Below are 26,051 nucleotides of genomic sequence, written 5' to 3'. Positions count from 1 at the left end.
CAGATTACGAACCTAAGGGGGCATAAATTCAAATTAAGAAAAGACAGATGTAGATTAGATGTGCGGAAATTTGCCTTTAGCCAGCGGGTGGTTAATTGCTGGAACAAACTTCCATCTGTCGTTGTGGAAGTTGATAGGTTGAATAAATTTAAGGAGGAACGGAGGAACTGGACAGGTATTTGGAGGGAATGGTGTGATTTTTTTTTTTTTTTTTTTGGCTGATGCTGCATAAGCTCATACATTTGCTTTCTTGCATCACATGCCACTACTACTACTACTAATCAATTATTTACTGACAACATGATCTACACTTAACAAAGCCATACTGTGATTCCCTTAACTCCACACCTATCCAGATGATCATAAACTGCATCCTGAACTAAGGATGCCACAAATTTCCCTAGCACAGAAGTTAAACTGAGAAGGCTGTATTGCTCATTTCACCCTTTGAATAGGAGAGATGTTTGCCCATCATCAAACTATAGGAAAACTGTCCGAATCCAATGCTCTCATTACAACAGTTTTGTTATGGCAGCTGTTATAAATGTTAAAGGTCTGCTTGCATCTTTTGCTGTTTCTTTCATTAAAACTGAATAGATTCCATCAGTTTCTGGTGCTTTGTTCACTTTTAATTTTAATACCTTCACTTTTAGTCCCTTCTCAGTTATCATAAAATCATTCAATTTCCAATTAGTATTAGCTGAACAACTGGTATCCTAACTACTTCAAAAACTTACTGACATGTGAATGTGAAATACTTCTTCAGCTTGTCAGCAACCAGTTCAGGATCATTAACACAGTTACCACAGATATGAAGTGGACCAATATGGTTCATTTCTTTCCTTTTACTACTAACATAAGTAAAGAAATCTTTGAACTCTTAGCTGAGGACTGTACGGTTTTGACTATAGGTTTCTGAGTCTGCTGATAATTTGCAATTGTCCCATGCATCTTTCTTCTCAAACATTAAGGTCATAGTTTGTTTTGCGATCCACTTTGGTCAATACTTTGAACAATACCTTTTTATTGGTATAAAAAGCTTAGTAGCTTCCAGAATAATTCCTTAAAGATTTTCCATTTAGCATTTGTATTTGTTAAAGTTACCAATTGGTCCTGCTAAAAAGAACTGATATGATGTATAAGCCCATCGTAATCCCCTTGTGAAAACAAAAATCCTTCCCCTTGACAGCAGTTATTTCTTCCAATAGATCCCACTTCAATACACTGTGATCATTACTTACCAGCAGTTCCTTTATTTAAAAATTCTTAACATCTGATTTAGCCTTAATGATAACCAGGTCAAGAATATTTCGTTCCCTTGTGGCATCTCTAACATGCTGATGTAAGAAGCAGTCATCCAGCAATTCCAGAAATGCCTGACTACTAGGGTGAGTGACCAATCTACAGGTTCCAGTCAATTTCTGGATAATTAAAGTCTTCCAAATCAAGACATTCTGATTTGCTTGTTCATTATATTTGAATACGAACATGTTCAATATGCTCATCAAAATCTTCTGGTCGACAACAAACTTCTACTCTATCTTTGTTTTTCCCACTGCTTATGTCATACTATACTGATTCAATATAGTTATCAACATTCAATATATGATAAAGATCTGTTGAAGGGTTGAACTTTATAGATAAGATCCTTATACTGATAAGATCAGTAGTAACTGCCACATTATTCAAAATACTTAAGTGCAAGTAGCTATCCTTGATAGCTTTCTTAATAATAAAAAAATAATAATTAAATGTGTGCAAGTATTCTATATGCAAACAATTCCTGTAAGCTTCTGATTAAAACGAGCACCCATTCTTAACAAGATTCAAAATGCATTAGCACAATGTGCAATATGAATATAGACTTTTGCAGTAAAAAGTAATGGCTAAAGAAATGCTGATAATAACATGTTAGTGTCTATAAAATCCCTAATATGTAGTCTGTTTAAACACTTCCTATATTTGCAATGATGGCTATAAATACTTTTAACCTTTCTCAAAAAACATACAACAGTCTTGATAAAATCAGGTGTGTCTAATTTATTATTTTTTTTCCTATCTATAATTAAATTTAGTAGAGGCGTAAAACTTTTGCAAGGATATAATCAGAGAAATAAAACAAGATCATAAATACATCTTAGGTTATATTCATAATTTCTGAGGACAGGATACGAAGTCCTATAGTCTCATCATTTTACTTGCCCGGATTTTAGTGAAGTACAGCAAAACCTCAAATTGTGCAATCAAAAATTTGACACTTTCTAAAAATTACCTAATAATCTACAAATGAACTCCCTCCACAAGTTCAAGTACTACTATATTAGCATATTGTAATATTATTTATGGCCATGAAAAAAATTTGTTTTTCTTTTTTTTTTTTAGGCTAAAAAACCTCTCCCAAAGTGAGAGATATGCTACAGCTGCCAAAGTGGCAACCTTGCTTTACTGCACCATTAGTATGCTGTCTATAATCTTTTTACAGCTGCTGACTATCTATGCACTTTATTACAAGCAGTTCCACACAGCAGTAGGTTTCAAAAATCCACCAAGGGCTAAGACTAAGTCACCAAATTTATAAGGTTCTAGTATATATTATAAAATACTCAAGACATGTAGTAGAATCCCACATACACTCAGGGCTGCCACAAGTGGGTAGGCAAGGTAGGCATTGCTTACGGGCAGCAGTTCAGGAGGGTGCCAAAAATATTTTTGACATTATTTCTGATTGGTTATTGTTTATTAGTATTCAACATTTAGGGCGACAAATTTTATTTTGTCTACTGGCAGTGCATAGGGTTGCAGCGCTACTGCATACACTCATAGCAGTGGCCAGTCTCAAGACTAATAGCCATTTTTGTTGATCCTCTAGAACTGATCCACCATTTTCAACACATGACTATTTTCTATTCATAACCAAATATGATAGCACAAACTGTGTTGCAATATTTAGTTTGCAGCTTAGGCTTCTTCACACAGTTGTAAGATAAGTGTTTTAAGTGAAAAATTTTATAGTCACTATAATGGATCAAAACAAGAATGATGCAAAGCACTGTTAAAACTTAGGATACCAGAGTTTCAGAAAACTACAATAAAAGAACAAGCACACTGAAATTTGAAGTTAACTAGAAAAATGAAGTTAATAATGAAAGACAATTTAAGATTTTGGTTGCATGAGTAGAAGAACGCCACAATACTTGCAAACTGAAAGAGCAGTTGTGCAATCAGACTGCAAAAATCTGTTTGAAAGTTGCTCATGTGAAAAAGGGGCATAACTTATTCATATGATGCACTTCAATTGCATGACTGCCTGATGATTTTGAAGACAAACTATGTCAGAATCACACATTTGCAAAAGCAAATGTAGAAATTCTCAAATTTGAATGACATGATTTTACATTGAATTTTTATACCATAGAGAAGTGTTTTATGGACTGTACTCTTAACAGTAGTACATTGCTAACCAGCATTTTCACCTAGTCAGTTCCACCAATAACATGACACAGACACAGCAAACTGTGATCAACAGCATTTATTCATTTTGTGAAATATTGTAAGCAATCACAAAGTCTTCTTTTAACTGAAAATTATAATTAAAAATTTTATTAACTGATATCCATTTTCCTAACTTAACCGACGGTTTCTTTAAGATAAGCTATATAAGGGAAAGTAAGAAACAAAGGAAAATAGGCAGCTCACTGACAACAATGGTGGTGGCAGTACACCACCAGTAGCATGCTCATTTGGTAAACTTTAGACCCCATTCTTCTTTGATATAGGGTTTGGCTTTTGTTATTTTTGTTTGATATTTAAAGTGTATCAGCAAAACTAACAATTCTTGGAAAAATGTGCCATATTGCTATTACTCTTTCTAACCCAATCCTTGAACAGGAGCAATAGTCAGATCACTAATTTTATTGCTAGCAGTAAATGTGGAATTTCAGACCTTCATTTTCATATGAGTTGGACTTATTTCATAATTCTTTTAACTAATATATTAAAATTATAGTTATTTTAGTAAGTATTTTTAAATGTTCTAAAATGCCATTTGGTGACGCCCAAATTCAGGCAACCAAATTCACGGGCAAGAGCACTGATTTTCTGTTCTCTTTGAACATGCACCCAGCTGTCAATTGTGATTAGTGAATGCCAACAAGAGCTATCATCAGCTATGCAACGTGGCCAATCATGAGATATTGTTTACACTTCTGGGATAGGACTCCAAAACCTTGCTCAAACTTCTAGACTCCATTCAAAAGAGGGCAGTCAAGTAAATTAATTACCAGTTTTTTTTACAAAGTTTCTCCATTCTGTTTCATAGACCTTCAGTTTCTGCAACAGAAACTGACATCTGTAATTCTCCAGCTGTTTCAAACCTGTCTGAACACGTGTTACAGCCACTCTCCTTATTCCCTCTCCAACTCTAAACTTTCAGAATCAAATTTTCTCATTTATCCCTTCTCCTTCTGTTCTCTGTAACAACCTTCCTTCACATAGTTTTTCTGAAAATTACTATCTACAGAAATTCAAGACTAATGTCAACAAGTATCTTCTGTCTTCTCAGCATTCAACCCATGTATGGTACTAAGTACTATAGGTTCTGATACCTTTCAATGTTTGAGGTTTCCGTTAAAAAAAAAAAAAGGACTCAGGGTGTCTCAACTATAACTGTACTTTACACATATATGTAATTCCAGAAAATAACAACAATGTTAACATTTTATGCTCTGTATTCTCAGTCATCAGCATGCACATTAACATAAAACATATATACAAAATGATGAAAAAGACCCAATAATAATGATAATAATAAAGACAATAATAAAAAACACAATAAACTCATTAATTTCGTCTATCTATCTCCGTTGTTGTCTTCCAGGTTTTCTTCTAGCTCTTCTTGGGTACCTTTCTGTTATTTTCTTAGTCCATCTGTCATCATGTCTTCAAGCTATGTGTCCTGCCCAAGACCATTTTAGTTCTTTAGTTTTGATAAGAATGTCCTTTACTTGAGTTTGCTGCCTAATCCATGTGTTTCTCTTCTTATCTAACAGTCTGATTCCCAATATAATTCATTCCATTTTTCACTGTGTAGTTTCAACTTCTCTTTCATTCTTTTGGTGAGTACCCAAGTTTCACTTCTCTAAATCATGGTGGGGAGTATACATTGGTTCATTATTTTAGGTTCATTATTTTCAGACAAATTGGGATATTGCTCCTTAGTATGTGACATTATTTCCTGAATGCTATTCATCCAAAATTTATTCTTCTCTTGACTTCCAGCCATTTATCATTATTACAGCTAATGACTTGTCCCAGCTAAGTACACGAATCCACCTTTTCAATTACTGCTCCTTCAATGATTATATCCCTTTCTGTGGCATACTTGTTCATCATTACTTTTGTTTTAGCAATATTCATCTTTAGTCTGAAATCCTTACTAACTGTGCATAACTGATTAAGATTTTCCTCTTATTCTTTGGGCCCATGGCTTATGATCACAATGTCATCTGCAAATCGTAAATGGTTTAGGTACTCTCCATTCACATTGACTCCTTTCTGCGACCAGTCCAATCTTCTGAAAGCTTCTTCAAGGGCAGCAGTAAACAACTTTAGAGATAGTGTCTCCTTGTCGAACTCCTTTCTCAATTTTAAATTTGCTACTGTCTTTGTCTAGTCTAATTAAGGATGTAGCGTTCTCATATATTTTCTTCAAAATCATAATATATGGGGTATTTATGCCTTGTCTTTCCAGTGTCTGAAACATTGCCTTATGCTGTATGGAGTCAAATGGCTTTTCATAATCCATAAATGCACAGACATAATGGTGTTTTATATTCATTTGCTTTCTCATGTGATATTACTTGAAGGTGATCCATAGTTGAGAATCCTGTCCTAAAGCTGCTTGTTCTTTCTAATCTGTTAGTAGAATTTAATTAATTTAGTTAGTAAAATTTAATTAAAATCAGCCAAAGAGAAATCCAACTTTTTTTAATATATATATATACAGGCATACCTCGGTTAACGTTACCTCTGATAACGAAGCTTCGATATAACGAAGTCTGCAATTTCAAGCCCCATTTAACATAAAAAAAAATATTCCAGTGTAATCACCTGAAATCTAAACAAACTGAAGAAATTACAGAAACCTTTGGGGCTTCTCGTGGTTGGTTCGAGAAATTTAAAAAAACGGGCCAGGATTCATAGTGTAAAATTAACAGGAGAAGCTGCAAATAAGTTTCCAGAAAAACTAAAGGAAATAATTGAACGTGAAAATTTTCCAAATTTGGTGTTCAATGTTGACGAAAGCGGTTTGTTCTGGAAACGGCTACCAACAAAAAGCTTCATTTCTATTGAAGAAAAATCAGCTGCCGGGTTCAAAGCAGCCAAAGACCGTTTAACGTTACTCTTTGGATCAAATGCCTCTGGCGATTATAAATTAAAATTGTTATTAGTTTACCATTCAGAAAATCCGAGGGCGTTAAAAGGTAACATAAAAATGAATTTACCTGTAATATGGAAAGCAAACAGAAAAGCGTGGGTTACCAAGGAGTTATTTACTGATTGGTTTGTTAACCACTTTTGTCCTGAAGTAAAACGGTATTGTCAAAAAAAAAACAACTTTGAAGAAAAAGCTCTTTTGTTGTTAGACAATGCTCCGGGACATCCTACTGATCATAACACGTTGGACACATGCATTCCTGTCAAAGTTGTGTTTCTTCCAGCAAACACAACTTCCCTGATTCAACCATTGGATCAGGGAGTAATAGCATCATTTAAAGCTTATAATCTGCGTCGAACATTAAGCAGTTTAACTGAACTAGACGATAAAGAGGAAATGACAGTTAAAACCTTTTGGAAAAACTAAACCATTAAAAACGCAATTGAAAGCATTGATAGTTCTTGGAAAGAAGTCACTAAGAAATGCTTAAATGGAGTTTGGCGCAAAATATGGCCAGAAGTTGTACTAGAAGAAGAAAATAACATCCAAGAAATTAGAAATGAAGTTATCCAGATGGCTCAATCAATAGGTTTCGAAAATGTCGATGAAGAGGATGTTAGAAATTTATTGAATGCAGAAGATGATGGTTTTTCAGTGGAAGATTTAGAAAACCTTGTTAGCAACGAAGACAAAGATAATGAAGACGAAGTTAAAGTTCCTGCCGAAAAAGTGTTAACAACCAAAGATTTAAAAAGGTGCTTAAATGATCTTGAAAACGTTTTAAATTTTTTTAGTGAAAATGATCCTGATTTAGGAAGAAGTGTTATTGTTACGATCAGTGTTAAATGCAATAACTCCGTATAGGCAATTGTTAAATGAAAGAGAAAAAAAGCATAAGCAATCAATTTTAAAATGTGATTTCACTTTGTATGTAAGTTGACTGTTTATTTAATAAAACTTTTCTTTGTTCGAAAAAAAAGCTTTTCATTTTCTTTACGTAGGAACGTATCCCTATTCTGGCCATAGTATTTTTACCTCTGAAAACGAAGTTTCGCTTAACGAAGTAATTTCGTGGAACGCATCCTATTCGTTATTCGAGGTATGCCTGTATATGTTTTGAGTCTGTCTCTCTCTCTCTCTCTCTCTCTCTCTCTCTCTCTCTCTCTCATTATTTAAGAAGGAAACTATTTGACACAAAATATTCAATATATGTTCATTCAGCCCCTGGTCCTTTGTTTTAGGGTTCATGTTGATAGGTTGAACCCATTTTCCTCATGCATCTGTTTCCTCTTAAAAAGTATTGCTAAACAAATCCAACAATCCAAAATGTATTGCTCAGCACACACTGCTGAGCAATACATTTTGGGCATATCTGAATAGTGCTGCAAGTGCATCAATTTAGGATAGGGCAATACAAATGTATTGCCCTATCCTAAATTGATGCACTTGCAGCACTATTTAATTTTATCGAGCTTGCTTTAATTCTGCACAGGGTGAAATGCTAACTACTACTTTTTCCATTTCTTTGCCAGTAGAACAAGCCTCTCCATTGCTGTTTATTATTTTTAGTCCAACCTTTTCCACTTTAATTCAACAGTGATAAAAGTTCAAATTGTGTTAATGATTAGATGGTGCAACTATTAGTTGTACAACATTCATATTCAAGATTCAAAATTGAACATTACAATTAATGTGTATGGAAGAGTAATATGATGGATGTAGAAAAGAAGTAAATATAAAAGACCATACAAACTAGCATGCCATTCCCCATATAGCTAATGCATCAAGGAATTGCAAGTACAATGGCAAACAGTAATACAGTGAATATACAAAAGGTTTTCTTAATTACCTGTGTTTTAACATTTACGTAATTTTTTTTAAACCAATAATTTGGCTGTAACTGTAATCTGCCATAATTAGCATTTTTTCAGATGTTCTCAACTAGCATTACAGATGAATTTATCTGTTATGTATTTGCTATAAATAAATATAAATACCTATAAATTTAGCTTTTTGATAATGTAATTCTCAATTCTAGGAATAGGAAGTATTATCATTCAAAATGCACATGGAATATTCTTGACTGACTAAATATACAGAACTGAACAAAACAGGTGTAACAGGCAAAACTGAACAAGATTCAAAATTATGATAATAGAAATGAGATAAGAATAGCAGATCATAATTCTTATCTCTTATATCAGGAGAATACATAGATGGAATGGGAAAACAAGTTGCTTGATTCCCATGCAAATTCTGCAATATCACCTCACTGGAAAATGAAATGAAATCGGGCTTGTTCTTGGAAGAGGTGAATATTCTGTGAAGTCATTATTATGCTGTGATGATGATGTAAGAGGAATGTTTAATTAAAAAAGGAAGAAAGCTATTGAATACAACATGTTTATAAAGAAACTTTTCTTGTAAGCAATTTCAAGTTACCAACTGAAAAGCAAATTATTATCCATTTTGTAAATTGAATTATGAACAAATCTTTTTTAAGTTTATATTCAGTATTATCCATACAGTAATCTTTGATAAAACTTAAGACTTTTTTGGTTCTGAATTATTTCTAAACAAAATTATTTACTTAATAGTGAACTAAATTCACACAGTATAACACAGTGATATAGTGTTCAGAGAAGATAAAAATCAGAAAAAAAAATATTCAGATATAGTTATGACCCTGGAAGATGATGTTCTGATGATTTCAGAAATCAGATAAAAAAAATAATAAATAAATCTGTTCACCCAAGGATTGGTTTGTACATATTGATTAAAAGCAGAGCACACATATTTGTTTAAGACACTATAATAAGGTATGCCTTTATATCCTTCTTCACCAATAAAAAAAAAAGGGTAAAGTGCAGCCGTTATCAACCCACTGCAGGAGGGAAGCCTCCTCAACAATTCATGCTGAGGGAAATGGACCATAATCTGCCTGGACCATAATGCTGGTCCAGTGCGGGTTGGCAGATCGACCGTATTCAGCAGTCAGGGGCTTGAACCCCAGTCTACTCAAAGAGCGTGTGCTACTGCACTCCCGCTCCTCATCACTCGGCTATGGAGGCACTCTTCACCAATACTTACATTTAAAATATTCATTTAATTATAATGCTATAAAGACCAATAGAATCATTAAAATTTCATCAAAATACAAATACTGTAGAAGAAAGGTTCAAATTACCTCTCCTTTGGCATAGTCAGGTGGTTCAATGGGTGGATATTTTTTGGGCTGATCAAAAGCCACAGCCTCCATAAACCACTTAAATGGTTTGCATTTTAATTTTTGTCTCAAGGCCTTTTGTTGAGTTATATCACCTGGATCTAAATTACGATAATGAGGCCTTCTCATATATAAGTATTCTTTATATTCATCCATCCACACCTCGGCTACTCTTTTATAATTCTGAAATAGAAACAAAAATGTAAATTTTTTCAAAAATTTCTTTGGAAAATTTAATTAGCAATTTCTAAATGAATATTCTGTCATCTAAGAAGACATCTGGTATGTACAGAAGTCAAGATTTGTTCACTGGTAGAAGTGTATCAGTAAACCAACCATCTGGCAATATAGTTAATGAAAGTACTCAAACCAATGTAACCAGCTAATTTAAGCCTGCTTAAATTGGTTTAGGCACTTTTACTAACTTAACAAATCAACTCTAATATGTTGGATTACTATTTAGAATAGCATATCAATAGGATAAATAGCAGCCCTCACAGTATAGATAACATTACAATAAGCAATGAGAACATGCAGCATATACAAGGTAAGCACATAAAAGGAATGAAATGGCCCAGATATTTAGTTACTGAAGTGGCAAAAATGCAGTAACCTAAACAAAAATTAGATGAGTGTACATAGTTGACAGCAGTGGTGTAACTATCCTCCCCAAAAATTTTACTGTCCTGCAATCTTGCTGTAAAAAGTGAAGACGCTATTGCTCAAAATGAACAGGGAAAAAGAGATCCAAATATCGAAGTGGTGCCTTTGGTTGAGAGTTTAAAATTTTATTGAAATTCACCATTAATATGTAAATATCAATAGGTAAACATCAAATGGTACTGTCAGATAGTACCAAGTAACATCCAACAATAAACATTGAAGAACAAAGCTAATGAGAAGAAACTGCAGAAAATTTTATTTGGTCTTCAAGGTATTGATACAGTGAAGATTAGCAGCACTATTAGGAAAGAGACATTGCAAGGCAGCAGAAAAATGTGAAAAATAGTTGGCTGTTACAAAAGGTGACAGTCAACACTGGGCCCACTTCAAGATCTCACTACCATTTTACATTTCTCTTTTCTCTCCATCTGCTACTTACAATCTTTCCAATCCTCTTAGTTAAGTAATCTGACTGAAGGAAACCAAGATGTGTATAATTATAAGAAGGCAGTAAGGACATGTTAGAAAACTGCAGGGTGATAGTAACCTTAAATGTTCAATTTGGTTGACACAAGTTAGCAAGTACTGATCCATCAATCGGTTTACAGACCAACTATGTTACTATGATTCATTCTTTAGATAATAAGAGTTAACTGACAAAGATTCGGTGTATACAAAACAAACAAACATCACTGATGCGATGTTTGATTCCTCCTAAGTGTTAATTTGGACAAGTGCTAATATCTAGTCTGTTGAATAGTTAGTAACTAAATGTTATGACAGGTTAAGCAATGCTTTACTGTAATTTGTCACTGGCTCAACCTGGGCATTTTAGACCAGGATTAACCAACTTCTATGTACTTAAGGGCCCAAAGATTAGCTTTTGAAAATTCACGGTTGCAGCCTGCTGATTAATCTCCTATTTTTTCTGATACATATGTAATTCATTACAAAACAAATAACCTATATTATCATTATAAATTTGGGAGAAAAATACAAAAACCATACAAGTAGTACTTTAATATATGAAAAAATGTATTTCAATGTTGATATACAGCATTATGTATAAAAATATTAAAAAAACTTCAACATAAGAATTTAATGAGAGTCTTGTAGAAACATGTGAATAAATGTCTTTAAATATTAAGATGCTGGTGGTGGTACTTGATACTTTCAGTAAAACTTGCAGTCATTAGTCACTTGCAAGTACACTTTTTAATTAAAAAATAAAAATTTTTAAAAATGAAATTTAATATTTTTCTAGTATATATACTGGTTATTAACATTATCATGTGCACTGAGAAAAGGACAACTTGATATAACATCATCAGTACTGATGCTATCATCTGAGATTTGGGTGTCCAAGAAAAATGTATAACACACTTCGACAAGTTCTTGAAAAGGACTTATTGTTACAGCATAATTGAAAAAAAAAAAAGAAGTGTCTACACTGTTGCACATTTTCTTTAAGAGCAAGTACCGAAAGGATATTTAAGAGGTTTAGATAACTGTCACCTGCTACTACACAATCAAAGAACAAAGGCCTGAGAAGATGACAGGAATTGATGTCAGCACATGCTATGACATTAAGCAGATTCACATGCTTCTTATGTAATACAGCTATATTCACTGTCTATTTGCAATCATTTGGCCTTAAGTCAGCTTTATTTTAATACTCAATTTACTGATCTACTTGTAGAATACTGTTGTATAGACTTCTTTGGTACTGTTCAAACCATGCCAAAATGACTATAACTGTTCACTCAGTATATACATTATTTTCCATCATTACTTTTGTGTACCTTTTGTACCACACTTTTTGAAGCAAAAATAATATCAGGGTGGTCAACATGGGAGTGCAGTAATAAACACATTTCTGTTGGTCATGGTTTGAGCCCATATTACTGCTAAATATGGTTAACGGTAATATTCTTGCCAAATAACTAGTAAAACATCTCTCACCTATGTGGTCATACCAGATAAAGAGAAATTTGGCTTTTGTCTCATTGTAAGGAGAGAGGATGGATACAGTCCAATCTCATACTTTAAAGTACATTGCATTTCAATTGTATTATTGAATTTCCAAATTACATTAGTAATTGTCTGTGCTACTTAAAAGCCAGATTTTCTGTGCCAACATGCGTACATGAGCCAGTTGTTACTCATGAAAGTAGCCTCATTGAATTTTAAAATGCAATAGATCTCAGCATGTGGCACTAGTTTTCCTACATGAAAGAGCAGAAGAGTTGCAAACTTTGTGAGCCCAGGGGAAAGTTATATACTGTGATGCCAAAATTGGAGAAATAAAGCTGGAAATATTTTTCATCATTTTTCAGCCATAATGACTAGATTGCGCATGAAAGAAATAACTCAAAAAATACATCATTGAATTATTCCTTCCACTCAAATACAGTGCAAATAAGCTTATTTGAAATTTTTTATATAAAACTGCCAAATTTTTTGAAATAAACCTTCACTCTAACTATGTCTTAATTTCTGAAATATATTCATTAAATTGTTCCTTTATATTATATTAATAACAAAATGTATGTATTATGCTGGTATGGAAAATAAAAATAGGATCATTACTCTGCCAACAAAGTCTCCAATTCCAGGATTTGGGAAAGGTGCAAATTTGCGATATATATGCCCTATTCTGGAGCAAGGAGCATCTACCATCTGACCACCACATTGCCAAATTTTAAATGACAGTTCATATTGTTCTCCTCCCCATACATCTAAACCTTCATCATAGCCTCCTAACTCCCAAAAGAACTTGCGATTAATTGCAAAAAGTCCTCCAGCCATAACAGGACTCCTGAAATTATCAAAAAAAAAAATTAAGATTAAAAAAATTGCATGTGTATTAGTAGTAATATTTCCATTTTCTAAGTGCTGAAATGTTAAGATTTGTCAAAGAGCAACTTAGTTAATTTTTGGTTTAAATATGATGTACAACTTACAAAAATCATTGCAGTAAAGTATACAATAAATGTTGCAGCATAAAGTGTACAGTAAAGAAACAAAAATTAAATTTCACCAGTTTTATAAAAACTTGAATTAAGTCAGATGGCAATAAATAAGAATATTATCAGAGAAGACACATGGCTAACACTGGAGTCGTTCTAGAAATGGGTGCAGTGATCTGTTTATTATAACACAGATATTATCTGTTGTTTATAACAAATAAAAACTATTTCTGTATGATATTTTTCCCCTTTTTATTTTTAAGAGAAGTAGTTTTGAAATTTGCCCATGGGTGGCAAATCCTGACAATGCATGTTAATAACTTATTCATGTTAGTAATTAATAACTTAAATATGTAACTAGCACCCACCAATTATTGTAACTTGAAAAATCATTGCCTTTTTTTTTTCTCTCACTCTACTTGTGGAATTAAAATCAAAAGTTTTAACTTTTTTCTAATGAAAATAGTTTCCAGCTTACTTATGTTTAAGTAAGTTATTTATAGTTTCATTTAAAATAAGTAAATTTATTAAAAATTAAACTCTCACTCCTTTATAAAAAAAATAAATTTTTTAACTGAAATACAGTAAACCCCCACTATTCGCGGGGGTTACGTTCCTGAGAAATGCCATGAATACCGAAAACGCAAATACTGAGTTATGGCTCCCATAGTAATAAAGGGGTTCCGTTCCAAAGTAGGAAATATATAAGAAAAACTAGTCTAAAATTTTATCTATGTATGTATTATATGTACCTTCATAATATGACTATGTACATAGACAGTACATAGTGAAATGCAAGCATATGATCGAAATGAAAATAAGAAACAATTTAATATTAAATGTCCTGTCACCATCAAATACGGAGGATGCGGAAAGGTCAGGGAATGACCACCGCATATCCTGGAGCAATATGGCCATAGTTGCTAATGCTCCTAAAAACCAAATAACAAACAACAAACAATATTAAATGTAATATTTATTAGAAATTTCAAACAAATCTTTCAAACCAGAGCCTTTGCTAGCTAAAAAACTTATCCTGCCAGTGCTATCACCAGTTTCGCTAAAGTGTTGATAAAGGAATTTTGCCTTTTCATGAATTATGAGTGAACTTTATGGAATTTTATTTTGAGTTCGGTCTTCTATCCACAGATTTAAAGCCTTTTCCATTTTTTCTAATTTAACATCACGAGTTACAGAGCAAATTTTTGAAGCAATTAGCGCATTTTCACGGACACTACAACGGATTTTTTCTTCCTATTTCTTGTTTGATCGTACCGTTGACTCATTGATTTTATGTTTTGCCACTGAGGAGACACTTTCACCATTAGAAATTTTATCAAATAACTCAATTTTATTCGCTAATGTCATCACCTTCTTTGATCTTTTCACATTTCCCTTGTTATTCGTAGCCATATTTTTGTACGGGTTAGAAATAACTTGTCCACAATAAAGTCACTTTCTTCCATTAACACACTCGAAAAAAATGTCTGTTTTACACTGCAAAACAGTAGATTTATCACTTTTGTAAGCATATCAATTTATAAGCATATAAATTAAAAGCAAACGACGAAACCTTCCATGACAAGCGCATAACACATACTGAACAAGGATTAGCAAGAAACATCCACGCTCGCGATTTTGTCACCCCTCTCCCCCCACCCACTGAGTGCTGTTTTGACCGGGAAAGATAATTTTAGCCACGCCATGTTTTTTTATGGCAGAAAATGTTCACGGCGTTTTAAAATTCACATTTTTTTAGGTTTCATTTTATATTAAATCAGCGACCACGAATACAGATACTGCGAATAGCGGGGGTTTACTGTACATAAAATATTTGATTTATAATGCATAATAATCTTTCACTGATTATATTAAATACAGGTACTTCTTGACTTTGAGTAAATTCGTTCCTAGCATGCACTCATAAAGCGAAAACTTGTAAAGCGGGAATTTATTTACCATAGACAATGTTAAAAACAGGGGTTACGTTCTCAACAATGAAATTAGTTAGCTAATTAGTTTATGTTTAAACAATGATTGATTTATGCAAAGAAATGAAAATGTAGCCTGTAAAATCAAGTAAATAATAATAAAAAAGAAATTATTTATGACTTACAAACGTTAAAGAATGTTTGAATTCTTATCATCATCATCATATCATATCATGTAAGTCATATCATCATCATCGACTAAATGCACACTCGATCACTCATTATTGGCTCGGCACTTGTTGGTTTGTTCCACAAGGAGTCGTTGTCTTCAGAAATGCATCAAGAGCGTTTATTTCCAAGATAATCTTCTCTTTTCTTTATAAATTTCAATAGCATGCATAAGCATTGTTTAATGGAACGCACAAATTGCGACTAACACGATTTGCACGGAGTAACAAGTTTACGAAGCTTTAAAAAAAAAAAGGAAAGAAGAGTAGAGTCTGAAATTTTGTTTTTTATATGATTGATGATTTCAGTAAAGGGGAAACACATTTCACCACAATGATGTGGTGAAATGAAAAAAACCACACAACTCCAGCTATCGGTATTTTTGCAAATGCAATAACATCGAGCTTACTACTCATTTATAATTAGCTGCACTAACAGAAAAGCCCAATAAACCAGAAAGTGCAAATTGTTTTCTGTCGTGATCTCCAGAAATGTGCTTTAGAAAAATATCACAAAGCTGTTCAAAATTGGTTCTTATAACAGAACATACGATAACGATGAAAGTGTAGCAAGTTTAATGATTTGAATTGGTAACTAATACAATTCTATACTATAAAAACGACCTTTTAGAGAATCATATAGCGAAAATTTCAACTTCCAAGGTTGTGGAACGAATTACCAAAAAAACAATGTGTTAATTGAGTTCACATTGCAATATTTTCACGATATGATGGTGTCTCTGGAATGGATTAATATCATAAAGTGGGGTACACTGTATTGTACAGCTACGAGCGTGTTTGAAATGCGTGGTTAAATATTTATGAATATTTAACATTCATTTCTTTTTTTTTTTTTTTTTTGCAATTAATGTTCATATTTTCAATTTTGTTGATACTTGGAAAAAAAAAAAACTCAAAAAAAAAAAAAAACCCGGGAACTACCTGTATCAACATAAAATATAGATATGAAAAACTTTGCGAACTACAGTTAAAATTATTTTTGAATAATAATTAGCCAAGTTAATTTACTTTTATAATTCCAGCTTTCTTAATAACATCTGATGAATATAATATGAGAAAGACAACTTACTGGAATGGCTCAGTTGGATGTTGCAAATCTTCTGGCAAAAGAGGCAGTCTCTTATAATATAGCTCCCAATCAAAAGATCCTCTTGCACCTTCATCTTGGGCTCTATAAGCAAATGTTTCAAAATCAATCACATCAATAAATGGGCATACCACTGTGCGATAATCTTGTGCAATTGGTTCTGCAAGAAAAGAAACCCAAAATTAAGCCAACATACTCCAAGTTATATATTTTTACTATAATTAGTTAAACTTTACTGGTAATTATATTCCTCAAAGAAACTATATGTGACTCATCAGCATCCCAAATAAACATCCCTAAGAATATGTAAAATAAATCCATTACATTGTAATGAAGCACTGGTTTGGCTAAAGTATATAAATTACAATAAAAAATCATCAGCTTGAAAATTGAAGGGAGGACACCTCTCTTTACAGATTTCCTAATTATTTAGTAATCTTAATGGTTTATTATTATTTTTTTTTCACATTTTACAGACTCAAAATTAAATACAATTCAATGAGATAATTAAAAAAAAAAAAAAAAAAAAAACTTAGTTTTTTGTATATATTCTGGTAATTCCATAGACTAAAGCTGTAAAGTGTGGCAAATATAGAAAGTGTAGAATTCACAAATAGTATAGTCCATTTGTATGTTTTCATTACTAGCCAATTCACTGACAAATAACTCATACTTAGTACTCAACTTTGATTTTTCACAAAGGAATGAGTAAGAAATTTAATCCTCAAATAAATGTATAACATTCACCTCAATACTCTTAACAAAATCAGAGGAGTGTACATATATTATAAGAGAAATTTCACAACAGCAGAATGGTCCAAAATCCTCTCCTATCCAAAATTCACATTTTGGAAAGAATGTTAACCAAATGTCCATACGCACATAATGTTTATAAACAAAGTTCATACATAAGCAGTGACATTACTATAGAATGAATATTTTTAGATCAAAAAATGTACACTATAAACATTTTGTAATGTGCAAACACTACACTACACTACACTACACTTGTTCAATTTCATCCTCTTTAAATGGTTTATCTTAGTCTAATGCTTTGCTATTCAATTTTCAGTAAAATATGGTCCTCCTTTCTGGTCTCCATGATATTATAGTGATTTTGCCACGTCACTCATTTGGAGAGGTCTCAGTTTGAACCCAGTTGGAAACTGGAGAAATTCTCCAAAGTTCTTCAAATCAGGACTGAGTTAGCTGATCTGGGACAGATGGAGTAAGTTTTTCCCTGTGAGATATTCCAGATATTTCAGCCCACACAACACACAAATCAACATGTGAACTAGTGATAGGCATAATGGAGAGAGTTCATAATTGATTATGCCAAATGGTTTAATTTTGCCAATCAAATGATGTAATCAAATTATATCGTTTGAATTATGTCACTCAATATTTCATTTCATTATTTTGATTATTGAAATCTCTCAATTACTAATCATTTTATCATGCCCATCACTAATGTCAACATACACTTATACTGATATAACACTCAGAATAAGAGGGCTTTAGATATTGTATTTGCTATATAAATGTTTATTTATTTGCTTCGAATTAATTTAATTAAATTATTTTAATAAATAATCAAAGCAAATAAATTAATTTGCATTAAAAGGTTTTCATTTTATAGCTAAGTCATGTACTTAATATTCTTATGCATTTAAAGTACACCGGTAATCAAATGACAAAGAATTAAGAAGTCTTATAAAGGCAGAGGCAGGGGTTCTAAGAATGTGACTGTACAGACTGAAAAAAAAAAAAAGCAAAGCCATATTTAATGCTGGGGCGACCCACCGGTGGATCGCTGCAGCTAATTATCATTAGATATTGCAACTCACGGCTGTCTTGTTGTGCTGCGATTCTTGTATTCAGTTCTGGCATTAAGGGCCCAGTGTTTAAGCATTTTATCGCATTCACCAGTCCTTCATATATATTTATCTACTAAGTGTCAGTCTAGGATCAATATTTTTTTTATTTATTGAGGTTTTTGTGGGGTATATAAAATCATAATAGTTGAATTAGAAAAAGGAACCAACAGTTGACAGTTTTTATTTAAAATATAATTATTTTTGTTTACAGTGAATTATGTTGAAGCATGCTAGACACAAAGTGGGTCGATTCACAATCTTCACAAAATGTTTTAACTTTTTTTGCCTTCCGGTCTGCTTCTTTCTTTCCTTCTTTTTCAGAAATTTTCTTGTAACACTCCCTGCAACATTTCCTAAGTTTCCTTGCTTGACCTTACATTTTACAAAAAGGATGAATTCTGCCAAGTGCCTTTGTTACTTTTGTAATAGTCTCACTATTCAATAAACTGTATATTATACTTTCTTGGAATTGAAAGATGGATACACAATTATTAGTCCCAAATTTACTCTGTACCACCCATGCATTGACTAGCATGGTACCAAAGCTGCAATGGAGGTGATCTCCACTGCAGCTTTTTTATACCATTTTACAGTTTTACACAGGCTACTATAATATGACACCATTTGGTCAGATATATCCACTCCCTTCTTTACTTGATTGTAGCTCATAATAACATCGGGTTTCTTGATTTTTGTCTCTCCCTTTCTACTGTTCTTTCCTGTCTCAATAATTTTACACTGATGAGTTTTGCACGTTGTTAGCATCATTATGGTCTTTTATCAATCCATTTCATGATTTTCACTCCTTTGTTATTCTCAAGAGCGATTAAATCATCACTATCACTTCTATTCATCAAACATTTGTCTTTAGCTCGTTTTCCATGTTGTTGTTATTTGGTTTTTAGGAGCATTAGCAACTAAGGCGATATTGCTCCGTGAATATGCGGTGGTCATTCCTGACCTTTCCGCATCCTCCGTATTTGGTGGTGACGGGCTTGAACCCCGGTCTAATCAAGAAGCGTGTGCTAAGCACTGCTGCTCCTTCCCACCTGGCTACGGAGGCACCTCTCGTTTTTTAGAATTAGGTATCTATAAATATGATAAACGAAATGTTCTCCATACATGCACATATCTGAAATGAAGTCAATATGGAAGCAATAACTATTGCCAATCTCACAGAGTGACCAGGTGGTACCAGGAAGTAATTTGAGCATGCACATTGGAGACTCACTGGCGCTTATCCCCGTTCATTGACAATACTTAGCGCCACAGGGTGTGGCAAACCACCGGTGGATCGCTACCAAATTTTCATGAAAAACAAATGACAACCCATTTTTCTTGCACATACTGTGTTATTTGTCACTTAAATGAACCGAATTATGAAAAAAACAGTCATCATTTGGGAAATAAAGTTTTGAGTCTATCTGTCTCTTATGCTTAATGTTAAATGAATGCCCCAGTGGGAATGTGTTAAACAAAATATGGTCTGAAAATTGTCATAATTGTGTACACTGGAATAATAAAGATCCCCACATATTTCTCTTCAGAAGATGTTAAACCTGACAGGGATTACCGTGACTCTCCTCTAGTGGGAAACCTGGATCATACAATTTCACTGATTTAATAACAGGACAAAGTTATATCAACAAAAAACACTTCATTGCATTTTGGAACTAGCTCCAATTTGTAGGAAGAAATTCAAGATGAGCAATATTTATATACTTATGCATTAAATTTACATTAAACTGCTCCAGACTATTCTTTCTTCTAGTATTTTCTCAGTGGGACTGAAACTGAACTGTAGTAAAAAAAAAAAAAAAAAAAATATATATATATATATATATATATATATATATATGCCAGGCAACTTTTCCTGATTGGGCGTATCTCTCACCCACACAAAAATGGAGTTGTTGGAGGGGGGTTGATTTTGATTGTTGCTGATGCAAAAGTCATCTGGCTGAATGGAGAATTGACTGTACTTGGAGAAGTACAGTCAATTACGTTTTTAGTCTTCTATTAGTAAATTTTACAATGGTTGTTACAAGATCCGCCTTGAACACTTCATCAGAGGGCACCACGACTCATCGAGAAATAGCTGATGGCAATTTACGGTTAATGAGTCATGATTTTATCCTTTGAAGAACTTGTGGCAGGTATTCCAAGGTTGACCTAGTGGATAATCATAGCTCACCTGGTGATTCTTTTCTTTGTCACCATTGTAAGAAGTGTACTGATCTTAAGTTAAAATTTGGTGTACTGCCAGAACAATTTGGGTTCAAGAAAAAAATGGGTGCTTGCCCTCAAGAATAATGTAACTGAGAGCTCGTCAGAGACTCAAGACTAGTAGCCTACCAAGTGTTGCACTCCCGATTCGGGCCACAGAACAGAATAACCAAGTGCAAACTACTCTGGTTCAAAGGGACTTAGTTTCTATTAGGAGACTCCATTGTCAGGGAAACATGAAATATTTTTTGTAATAAAGATAGGTGGACTAGAACCAGGGTCTGTCTACTGGGAGTAACTATTAATGATGTCACCAACAGACTGTCAGATTTTAAGAGGGGTAAAGAGAATATTATTATTCATGTGGGGACTAATGATATTAAGCATACACAATCTGACAATTTGTTAGACAAATATAGGACCATGCTGAAGAAATGTCGCGAGTCACAATGTCTATGTGTCTGCAATTCCGCCGAGGCATGATAGGAGGGATTATATGCTGAAAGCCATGTGGATTAACTCAAGACTTGAAGGACTCTGCAATATTTTCCGGGGGGGGGGGAGGGGATTTCTATCAGCTTGGCCCACACTTGTAGGTAGAAGGAATCTGTTTTGTAGAGACTGGATACATTTAAACAAAGGTGGTGCAAGAGTTTTTGCCAGTATTATTGAGGTTCAGGGAAACTGCTAGTTTAGGGGGACAAGGGTAATATAGATATGCGTTTATCTGATAATACTGTTCAAAGTAACGGTTGCACATATCTCAAGGGTTCTTGTTTGTTATTGCAACAGAACATATTAGCAAGATGTTTTGAGGACAGAAACATTTCAAATGAGCAGGTAGCTAATGCCAGGGAAGTGAGCTTAAATAACTTTAAGGGGTGTGTCAGGGTAGTTAAGTATACAAGAACACTAAGTCTTAATTGTTTATACAGTAATGTCAGAAGTGTCATCAGTAAAATGAGTGCATTCCATCTACTGGTTAGGACAAGTAATGCTAACATAATTGGGCTTACAGAAATGTGGTGCCACTCGGAGATAGGGGATGATGAGTTTCAGTATGGTGTGTATAATGTATTTAGGAAGGATAAGGCAGATAGAAGGGATGGTGGGCCATGCTTCTTATCAAAAGCAGCCTGAGCACAATGAAAGCTTCCCCGGATTCAGACATTTCGCATGCTAGTATAGTAGAGAATCTGTATGGTGTGAGATAGTTGGAAGAAAAGGTACAATGAGAGTGGGAGTAATCTACAAGCCAGGTGATTATGAAGACACCCTCTACATGCAAATGGAATGGGCAAGTAAGTCTTATTATGGGTGATTTTAATTTGCCTATAATTTATTGGAGCAAATGGGAAGGAAACTCTACATGGGGTACAAAATTTTTAAATCAACTAAATGATTGTTATTTGTATCAACATGTCAGGGAAAGTAGTAGGGAAAAAAAATATTCTAGACCTCATCATTACCCATGAACCAGATGACATAATAGGTCTGACAGTACAGGAACCAGTAGCAGGAAGTGATCACGGAGTTCTATGGTGGACGATGAAGATAGGTAGCAGTAGTTAAAGGCAAAGAAATGGGTTATAATTTCAGGAAAGGAAAAATCTCACAGACAGCAAATACAATTGAATTATGGTATACCTTAAAACATTAATCACAGAAGCCTTGAATGCTTATATACCATTAAAAAAATACTCCACAAGGAAGATTCCAAGTTGGATGAATAAGGAAGTTGCCAGGTTACTTGAGCAGAAAAAGACAGCATGGAAAAGTTACAGAGCAATAAAAAGTACTGAAGTCTATAACAGCTACAAACTGATCTGTAACAGTGCCAGAGAAAAGGTTAAGCTGGGAAAGGCAGATTATGAGAAATCACTAGCATAGAGAGCAAAGGGATAAGGAATTCTTCACATATATAAATGCAAGAAGAGAAGGACAAACTAGATTGGACCCTTATTTAATGGGATTGTGGGATAGTATTAGATACCCCAGCTGAAGCTGCAGATGAACAACAGTTATTTTGCATTGATATTTACAGAAGAAAAACCCTTCGTATCAATGAGAAATTATGGGAGTGAAGTTTAAAAAAAATGTAATTAATGATGCTGAAATTTTGCATGTTTATTTACTGAAAAAAAAAAACTTTTCAGCCTACAGGCCAGTAAGACTCCTGAGGTTGATGGCATATACCCTATAATCTTAAGGGAGGCGGCAAGTGGGTGCATTGAACCATTGAGGCCAATTATGAGAGCAACATTGGACTCAGGAGTGATTCTGTTGAATTGAAAAAGTGCCAATGTATCTCAAATACATAAGAGCGGGTCTAAGAGTGAAGTGGGAAATTACTGGCCAGTCAGTCTAACTTCAGTAGTAGGGAAAATCATGTATACAATGATCAAGGGTGGAATTCAGGATCATTTAGATAGAAATCTGAAGGATATTAAACATGATTTTTGCTTTGAAAAATCATGTTTAACTAATCTGGTTATTATTTTGACAGGGTCACTCAAGAGCTGGATTTAGGGAATAATTTCAACATTGTTTATTTGGATTTCAGCAAAGCATTTGACTCGGTCAATGAGTGGTTACTTTATAAGCTGGAACAGGTTAGAATCACAAGGAAAATCCTTAGATGGATAGTTTGATGGCTTCAGAGCAGGATGCAGTGGGTTGCGATAAATGGTTATTCTTCAGATTGGGTTGATGTAAGAAGTGGAGTTTCTCAAGGATCACTATTAGGACCACCGCTGTTTTTGATTTTCATAAATGACATCGATAGAGGGCGTGATGTCTAAATTTGCAGGTGATGTAAAGATTGGTGGAGTAGTTAATGATCAACGCCAAACAGAACTTCTTCAGAGTGACCTAAATAGACTTCAGGGATGGTCAGAAAAATGGCAGCCATGCTTTAATCCAGCAAAGTATAAGGTATTACACCTGGAGAACAGTAACCCCAAAATAACTTATACACTTGGAGTTGAACTAAAGCCAGTAGTGGAGGAAAGGGACTTGGGTGTTACGATACAGTCAGACATGAAGTTCCCCAAGCACTGTAGGTAGGTTGCAAGGAAGGACCATGGTGTCCTATTGATGATTTATCGAACAATTGCTAGTAGAGATAAGGATGTCATAATTTCATTATATAAGACTATTATCAGACCACACTTAAAGAAAGACATTGTGCGTCTTGAAAGGGTCCAAAGACAGGTAAATTGCCTGGTGAGATTGGCAAAAGGGTGTCCATATAAGGAAAGACTTCAAATATGTGGGTTGCAGAGCATGGAAACCAGGCACCTTAGAGGAGACTTCATTGGTGTGCTTAAGGCTCTGAGAGACATAAGTAAAATGAATGAGGACAATTTTCACAGTTATAAATGACTCTAGAACTAGGGGCCATAATTTCAAATTACGAGGAATTGGCTTGCAGAAAGTTTTATTTTAACAAGCGAGTTATAAATTACTGGAATAAGTTACCTACATGGGTGGTAGAGGCTGACAGTTTGGGGAAATTCAAAGGTCAGCTGGATAATTACCTATGGGAGGTGGGAAATACATAGGTTGTCTATTTCCTTTTCTCTTATTAATTATTTATTTTGTTAAAATTTTCTTCTTATTATTATTATTATTTTTTTGACTGGTGCAGTATAATAAAATTTATAAATAAAAAGAAACAAAAAACTTATAATTCTAATATATATATATGTATGTATTCACAAACTGGAAGTTATTTCTGCTGGGTATATTTAATAATACATTTATTATTTGTTTTAAATGCTTTAAATGTTCTTTTTTGAATATACATGAATTGCATGAAATTTAAAAGAAAATATGTAAAAAATTAACATAATTATATAAAAACAAACAAATATACAATTATAACATTTTAATCAGTGAAATGGTTGGGTTTGATGGGAAGCATAGTTTTTTAATACGAGGACTTATTTTGAATGGGCTTACTCTCAGCTCATCTTCTACCAACTTTTAGTCTCTCTCTCTTTTTTTTTTTTTTTTCCTTTCTGTTTAATCTTGTTTAAAGCAGAAAACCCTGTTTTGCACAAGCAGGAAGTGGAAAATAGCAATAAAATTCTAATTGCCTTTTTTGGAAATTTGTGGATATTTATTTTGAATTTTGATTCAAAATTTGCTAATATTAGTATTATTAAAGTGAATTTCCAGCAACTGGTCACTACGAATCTCAGCCAATTCTTATTCCTCTTGCAGATTCCGAAGTTCTAACATTAGTTACATCTAATCTTACCAGTGTCATTACAACCAAATGACTTGGGTGCAAGGCTGGAATGGAGTGAATGCATTATGGAATTTAATGGTCTAAATTCAAATGACAGTTGGGAAAGAGGGGTGCACTTCTGAATAGATGTATCAGGTGCAAAAATACCTCACCAGGCTCTGCATCTGATTTTTTTTTTTTTTTTTTTTAATATAGCAAAAAATATATATTTCTACACAGTAACAACAAATTATCCATCTAAATAGTTTTGGGTCAACTTCCATCACATAAAACAACATCAGAAGGATAATTTCATTTATTAAGAAAAACTGTTCCTAATACATTAAAATGAGAAATGCAAGGTAACTTACAGGAAAACTTTAACAGTTCTAATAAGACAAGTTGTTTATATACATATAAAACTGCTTGTTATATATATATATATATACACACACACACATACAAACTGATTGTTTCTGCAATGTTTTATACACTAAACAGATAAGTTAAATACCTGTTCACCCCCAAACAAGAAATAATCCTCGACCTAATTTAAGGAGAACTACACACATTTTTATACTAAAATGAACCTGGCAGAGACCTTTTGATATTGAAAACAAGTTAACAAAACTTGTTTTAACGTTGTTTTTTTGCTGCATTCAATTAGTTACATTTTCCATCTGAAGTATGGAGTCTTTTTGCTTACAAGACTGATATGACAGTCAATATTTTAACTAACTATTTAGGCATTTAATTAAAGCGTAATATACATAAGTTCCCATCTTCTTCATAGGTAGCACAGTTGATATGACCACCATCCACTCCACTCTGGGTGGAAAAGACAGAGAGTGAATCCTGTCAATGATACAAGGAATTTCTGTGAGCCTTTTGCACAATGTGACTGAATCAGTCGGTCTCAGGTGAGGGTAGCATGATATTTTCCTCCCAGAAACTCAGATTTTTTGTTCAGAAAATGGAAAATTGACCACAGAACACCTGCAATTTACAGAAAACATACACAGTGCAATACGGTTTAAGTCACTAATGCACCTAAAAATCCCACAACCAACCAATCAACTATCTGCAACAACTATTGATGTAAATAATTATTAAATCCATTTATCAACCCTCAGGTTTAGCCCCTGAAACTGCCA

At 33.5% G+C, this 26,051-nt stretch overlaps 1 protein-coding gene across 2 annotated transcripts in view; it reads right to left on the bottom strand.

Annotated features, from left to right (window-relative positions):
• LOC150090780 (putative polypeptide N-acetylgalactosaminyltransferase 10) overlaps positions 1-26,051 on the bottom strand; it is a 238,742-nt gene that overhangs the window by 9,364 nt on the left and 203,327 nt on the right. For both annotated transcript variants that reach the window (XM_090372664.1, XM_090372653.1), the window contains 3 exons: positions 16,543-16,720; positions 12,915-13,143; positions 9,624-9,845 (listed from right to left, as the gene is read on the bottom strand). In XM_090372664.1, coding sequence (XP_090228790.1) covers positions 9,624-9,845; positions 12,915-13,143; positions 16,543-16,720 — 629 coding nt within the window. The remainder of the gene's footprint in view (positions 1-9,623; positions 9,846-12,914; positions 13,144-16,542; positions 16,721-26,051) is intronic.

The sequence above is a fragment of the Mastigoproctus giganteus genome, chromosome 1 (assembly GCF_048544385.1).
Source record: "Mastigoproctus giganteus isolate SK-2022 chromosome 1, ASM4854438v1, whole genome shotgun sequence".
Lineage (NCBI taxonomy): Eukaryota > Metazoa > Arthropoda > Arachnida > Uropygi > Thelyphonidae > Mastigoproctus > Mastigoproctus giganteus.
Note: the sequence above shows the minus strand (reverse complement) of the source record. Positions and strands in the feature narration are given on the sequence as shown.